At 42.9% G+C, this 7,207-nt stretch overlaps 1 protein-coding gene across 1 annotated transcript; it reads right to left on the minus strand.

Moving 5' to 3' along the window:
- On the minus strand, positions 1 to 3,851 carry bhmt (betaine-homocysteine methyltransferase). Its single transcript, XM_080510468.1, has 8 exons — positions 3,766 to 3,851; positions 3,453 to 3,585; positions 3,246 to 3,358; positions 2,853 to 3,044; positions 1,575 to 1,722; positions 874 to 1,056; positions 558 to 786; positions 1 to 469 (listed from the first exon to the last, which is right to left on the minus strand). The coding sequence occupies exons 1-8, from the start codon at positions 3,787 to 3,789 to the stop codon at positions 289 to 291; spliced, it is 1,203 nt and encodes a 400-aa protein (XP_080366594.1). The 5' UTR covers positions 3,790 to 3,851; the 3' UTR covers positions 1 to 288.
- Between the last annotated feature and the right edge of the window lie 3,356 nt (positions 3,852 to 7,207).

Raw genomic sequence — 7,207 nt, forward strand, 5'->3', positions numbered from 1 at the left:
TTACACTTACGGGCTCATTTCATTTATTTTTGCGACAAACAACATCAGGCACTTTTGGAGTGTTTAAGGCATTGGGTGCATTCACCGCTGCTCATTTGAGCTTCGGAGTCAAAGTAACAATCTCACTGAAGGCTGCAGGTTTAGTCTAGAAAGGGGCAATTCAAAAACAGGTTAGTACGATTCTAGCTTTCCAATGGAAAAGGAAACTGCCCTTTAGACAGGAAGACCGTTAGCTTTTTTTTTTTTGGGGGACGTAAACTTGTCAAGGAATGTCAGCGGAGGGGAAGCTCAGTTGCACTGGTCGGCCTTGTCGAAGAGAACCTTCAGCTGCTCCTGGCTGGTGGCCTCCTTCTGCTGCATCAGGTAAGCGTGGCCTTTCGTCACCCCCCAGCTGTCAGGGGTGGCCATCGACGGGCAGTAGGGGCGGCCGGAGGCGGGCTTCAGCTTCTCCCAGTAGTCACGACGAGCCCTGCAGAGGGGGAGCAACTTCAGCGTTCCCTCCACAAAGACGCATTCAGTGAACTTGCGAGACAAAAAAACCCCCAAAAAATGTCTACCTCGCTCTGACCCACGGCTTGGTGTGCATCTTCAGCTCACTCGCCCAGATGCCATGCTTCTCGGAGCCGGCGGGAAGGAAACCCCGCTCGGCGGACAGCTCCTCGGCCAGGGCACGGACGTGGTACGGCTCGAAGCCACAGCAGCCGCCAATGTAACGGATGCCAACGTTGTAGGCTTCACGGGCATATTTCTGCATGTCCCATCTGCTCAGGATCCTGGGCTCCAGACCTGTCACACCACACACAACAGGTTCATAAGGTTTCCACATTTTAGTCAGCACCCCCAGATTTTTCCCCAAACGTATGGGATACGCACTGAAGGGGAACTCTGGCAGGTCGATGAATCCCTGGCGGTTGCAGTCGGGAGTGTGGTAGGCCAGCGGCTGGCTCATGTAGTGAGCCTTCAGCCCGGCGCGCTCCACTCCCTCCTTCATCATCTTCACCGTCTTCACACAGGTCTCCGGGTCAAAGTGGCAGTTGACACCCACAATATGAGCTCCTGCAAAAGCAGAAAAGAGGAATTCTGATGCCGCGCAAAATGGAATTGGGGGTTTGAAGATGTTCAGCGTGGCCCTCGAGTTTCTTGTAAATTCTTCTCATCCACTTCCTCCGTGATAAAATAGGCCGTGGCCTAAACGGCCACAAGGAGGTGCTACAAGCCGAGCTGGGACTTCTCACTGCAGTTATGGGTTACGGTTTTATTGGCCATGTAGGAGTGAGGTCTGGTTGTGCAACATGCTGCCTCAATAGAAAAGCTCAATTATCAAACTCATAATGGTATTGAGTTGCTCTGAATTAAAAAGATAAGTTTCCTATTCGCCTTTGGTTCTTGTTACATTTTCTTTGGCCCATGTCCCACATGGTCATATTCCATATACATTTCAAATATTACCCCTAAAACCAAGCATCAAGGATGAGTTTTGATTTTTTTTTCTTGACTCAAAATGTATTAAACTGAGTAGACTCTGGCTCTGACTTAAACAGTCAGAAAGTGGGCATAGGAAGAATTTGTCGCACCAGCTTTGACGAGTCTGGCGGCACAGTCTCCGGGGCTGACTCCGTTCAGGTCTCCCTCAGGCCCGATGCACAGAGTGGCAGCCACAGGTTTTCCGGTCGTCTTTAAAACCTGGACCGCCCACTCGGCCTCTTCCACATGCTCAAAGTACTAAAAAAAAAGAAAAGAAACAATCAAATGAACAAGAAGCCCGGTTAATGATTAACTGGCCAAAACAGTCAGGAATTTAGAGATGCATCATGTAGTCCTGGTCCCAGAGTTATGGTCTGGGAGCTTTTAGTGGTTGTTTAATCAACTTTTATTTATGGGTTTTCATTATCTAATGAAAGTTTCATTTAAAAGCTCCGTTGTAAGTCTGGTAATTTGGCACTTGCTGTGTTCAGGGTGACAGCTTCAGTATCTATGCTGCAGAATGAAGAAAAGAGACAAATTATTGCTCACAGGAGTTTGTTTCGAAGAGACAAAAGAGTTGAGTAGTGTTTGGGAACAATGGACTCAATTTCATGACATTCAGTCCCAAATGGATGCACACAAATGTAGCATCAAGTCTTAAAAGGCTGAATGTATTATGATGCATTAAATGTGAAATACTTTTTTATATTTCCGTCTGCAAAACGGCTTCACTGCATCAAGTTGAGATGACATTATAGGATTACTTCTAATCAAGTAGGTGAAAGCATCCACCTCTAGCAGACATTATAAGGTTACACCATCAGGGACTAGAGCTCTGTTTCACCTACACAACATAACTGCAGATGAACTGATGCACCAAAACAGAATGAACAGACGTACTTTTATAACGTTCGTATAACGATGCAGACCTGGATGATCAAAACCCACTAAACATGTTGCAGGAGGCATTTCATTGCTGCAATGACAGAGAGAGCAATTGGACTTGGCTCCAGTTGAAGGGACATGAAGTTGGATGTATAAGCTGATGGGTGATTGAACTGTAAATTGCCACAACTTTATAAAAACTCATGTTAAGACCTGCTAAATTCATGTCGCGATGATGGTACAGGAGTAAAAGTTGATGTCCTATCATTTTTATTTCTATGTTTTGAAAACAGCATGACAACAAGCAAGGCTCAAGTGGGACCCTGAAACATTGCAGTGTACCAAAACTGCATATGTGGCTATTTTAAACAAATCGATCACTGAATCTTTGCAAATCTGCCACAGTTCCAAGTAATTTTACGATCGATTTGCATTTTGACCCCTTCATCTCTGCATTCAAAATGTGAGGAGGCCTTAGAGTACACTTGGCGTTTACGACTCACCTCTGCAATCAAGAAGTCCACATTTTTCTGTATGAAGACGTCAATCTGTTTCTTGAAGATGGCCTTGACATCATTCTCGCTCTTGCAGCTGAGGTATGAGGGGGTCTGAGACACGCCTCCAGCCACCAGAGCATCACCTTCATTGGCCACCTCCCTGGCCAGGTCACAAGCCGCTTCATTAATCTGCTGCCCCTGCAGTTCAAAGAGATAGAAACATTTGAATGCAAGTGGAAGCAGCTTTCCACATCACTTGGTTGCCGTTTTCAGGCTTTGGCTGGTTTGATGCCAACCATGAGGGCCTGGGAGGGAAACCCCCCCCCTTCTCCTCATTACATGAGATGAGCTTTGTGAACAGCTGCAGCCAGGCAGATTAAAAGAACACCACAGACTCACGGTGAAGCGCTGAGTGTGGCCCCTGTTCTCAAGTTTGTCATCGCTTGCGTAGAAAGTGAACGTCTGCATGACATTTGCGCCTGCCCTCAGGAACTCCCTGTGCAACTGACGCACTGCAAGAAAACGGAGGACAGCAGATGGTGAGTCGATTGACACGATCAAAAACCAAAAACATTCATGCACGTGGGAGACGATTTTTGAAATCACCAGCTTCTGGGTGCTCAGCAGCAGCCTCAGGTGTCCACGGTCCAGCTTTGACATAGCCTCTCTTCTCCAGGGCGAAGACAAAGCCTCCGTCTCCGAGAACCACCTCTCCTGCATCCAGACGCTCCAAAATGCCCTAAACAGAGGTAAAAAAAGAAAATAAATTAAAGCAGAGTGCATGCAAAGTCAGGTGCAAAGTTACATTTTTGCAAAAAAAATTATATAGTGCGCACATGGAAGTGCTTCGTCCATGCAACACAAAAATGAAGTTGTACTTTGCAACCATTACGCACGACTTTACGCATCAATCACCTACCCTCTTTGATCCAGCTGGTGCCATGATTATTGCAGCGGTGACCGGCCCACTCTTCTCGACTACAGGGTACTTCTTCTGAGTTTGGAAAGGGCTTTGTGCACACATCCATGCCGCATTTATAATCAGAGGAGGGGGCGCGGTCCTCCAAGAAAGGCCTGCCTCCTTCCTCAGCTCATATTTCCTCCATCCCCCTCCATGGTCTGTGCAAGTTTTACGCAGGAAAAAAAATACATCTCCATTATTCAACATCATGATGGATTTCATGACCCATTCAAGGCTGAATTTGTATAGGCTATTTCGTCATTTCTTCACTATTTGTCCTGGAACGATGAACAAAGTAAAAAAAAAAAGGAGTGATTATCAATATGAAAGTTCATGAAACAAAATAGTCAACTAACTTATTTTTATGGCGCAAATACATTAAAACCGTGCAAAACATGCAGATGGATGCATTCAAAGAATGTCGTGAGAGCAATAACTGAGCAGATAAATAAGTCATAAGAGACCATGAGGCGGTGCAGCAGATGCTGCTCACAGGGTGAGTGGAGTGATAAAGTTGCCTGCCTCAGGCTGTTCGGAGGGACCAGTCTGTCCCTGTTTCAGACATTAAAAATCCCATAACATAAAACACATTGTACCACAAGTTTTGTAACTTGTGCCTTTGGGTTGAATGTTAATTTATCTTTGATCTATACCAACACAAATGTGTTCTGTTCTCCTGAGATAAACATAGAGACACTGCGCCCCCAGTGTATGCTTTTCTGAGAATTCTTCAAAATTAAAACCTTTTTTTGGCTGAAAGAGCAGCAACAATAAAGGATTTTTTTTTAAATCAAATGTTTCTACCTGCAAATGTCACCTGATATGAGATAACCTTTAAACAAATCTTTTTTTTTTATCTGAATCGTTCCTTTCTTCACAAATGCATCATGTGACAATGTAATCAATCAGTGCTGCTGACATATCTATTCATATGTTTTATTATGACTAATTATGGCTTTTCTAGACATTTTCACACTTATTTTCACAGCTTTTCATGGAGTTGGTTATATAAACTTTGATCTTAATTGGGTAACCTCCAATGTAATATATTTTCACACACTCTATATGGCCTTTGTGCCAATGATATTTCACCGGTAATAAGATACTGTAACTGACTTTCTATGCTACTGTATGATCCTATTTTGCATCAGCTGTTCTTTTAACAAACAGTACAAACAGTACAACCAGCTAATCATTATCATCATATCCTTTGTGATGTTTACACTTTTTACATAGGGTTTGACTACCGAGGTAGACCTTTTTTTCTGGCCTCAAGGCTGTATATTTGGCAGATTAAAACATTTTCCAGTATAGTAATAGCAATATTTTGTCATCACATTTCAGAAAACTCTTTACAGGAAATTGATTCTCTTTTTCTCTCTTGCTCATTTCTAGATGTACGTGCCATCAGTCTTTAATGCTGCATTATCTAACTCAGGGGCACGATGCAGGACACACCCTGTACCGGTCGCCAGTCCATCACAAGGCAGACACAGAAAGACAGTCAGTCCGACACACCTCCATCATTGAATGCATGTTCTTGGAGAGTAAACAGCGGCAAGTCTTCTTGCCTCATGTTCAATTCAAAATCATACATGTGAGACTAAATGGTAACCCTAAATAGCCCCTAGGTGTGACTGTAAATGTGTGAGGTTGTTGTGGTATTGAAGATGGACGGATGGAGTAAACCCAGACATTGGAAGAACCTGCCTAGAAACCAACAAACCTACCGAATAGATAAAGTAATTTTCATACAATAAAACACACTACAAAGGACCTAACATGTTAGAAACACACCTCTCCCTCTGTCATAAAAGAAATGTGTTATAGTTCTATTTGTGTTGTGCCTTGCCTTGTCCTCATGTCTTGTATTGTCCCATGTTACCCGAGGTCTGGTGTTTCACTCCCTGTCTGTGTTGAATGTCTTTTTCCTCATGTCGTCCTCGGTGCTCCTTCTTCTTCTCTTATTTCCCTTGATTGTTGTCTGATGTGGCTTACCTCCCAGTGTAGTCAATCGCTCAAGTCTGTCCTTGTGTCTTTGCTGGTCCGTCTGTGTATCTCTCCTTCTTTCTACATTGAGTTTGAATATGTTGAGTTGACTTGTGTTATAAATTAAGAGTAAACTTTAACTTTAAATTGAAGTGGTTGAGCATTTATGTCCTCTTTCAACATGTTTATTTTTGATTTTTTTTTTAATCATCCAACTGGAGGAATAAAAATGGACATTTTGTTGTAATTCATTTCACGTGAATCTGCAATGTTGGTCTCTTTTTGCAGCTCATATCATGTTTCTGAGATCACTAATGTAATTGCACTCTTTAAGGGTTGTCCCCAATAAATCATCCACCTCTGCACACTCCCGCCCTCTCTCGGTCTCGACTTAGATGACCCTGGAGACGCTCCCTTCTGGTACAGAAACCCCGGCCAACACAACAAACCCAGTCCAGGCCAAAGGGGGGTGTTTTGTCAAAAACACAGAGGGGAAACAAAAGGTGTAAACAAAAGCTATCAGAGTGAGGAGCGTTTTCTGTGAGACCTGTCTAAAGTCCAGCATGTGTTACAGTTCAAACAGAAACAAGTGGCAGCCTTGGTACTGTGTGTTACTATGTAACTTGGTTAGAGGTATTTCAAGTACGCGATGCGCACTTATTTACTACATTACATTCTGACCTGGTTTGTTTTCACTTGATCTGTCCTTCAAAGTCTATTTAATCTGAAATTTTGGGGCTGTTGCGATATCTGAGCAATCTAGTGTTGTTGTCAACAATGAAGCTACTTTACACTGGAGACTCAGAGCAACACCTAATGAAAATCACGGCGACAAAAATTTGACTAATAATGTGTTGATAGTTTAAAAAAATTATAAAAACTTGTGTTTTCACTCAGCTAAATCATTTATTATACCACCACTAATCCAAACAGTACCAGAACTTGATCACAAATGACTAAATAATGCAAAAAGTCTCCATACGAAAAGGATATATTTGCAGCATTTAACCTTGTGTAATTTCATATTTATGTTAAGCGTGTTGTTCTTAAACCTCACATGTACAATATAGTCAAGTGAGAATTTCATACATATGTGGGCCAGATTTTACAAGTTCTAGCAGGCCAGTTAAAGATACAACACAACCTGCAGACTGTATCGGAACACTTCTGACATAAAGTCAGTAAAATTTAGGAACTTCAGTTCCGTACATTTTAAATTACAGCTGTTCTTATATTATAGTACGACCAAACAGCAACGGCTAAGATAATAGAATCACCTATCTTTACCTTATGCTCCACTCATCAGCTGGGAAATGGAAAAGTTACCAGAAGTGGAAAGTCCCAATTCCTAGTTTTAGTGTTTGCATGACAACAAGATACAGCCCACAAGTCCGTCCTGTGAAAATCCACA

Source organism: Blennius ocellaris (assembly GCF_963422515.1).
Source record: "Blennius ocellaris genome assembly, chromosome: 15".
NCBI lineage: Eukaryota > Metazoa > Chordata > Actinopteri > Blenniiformes > Blenniidae > Blennius > Blennius ocellaris.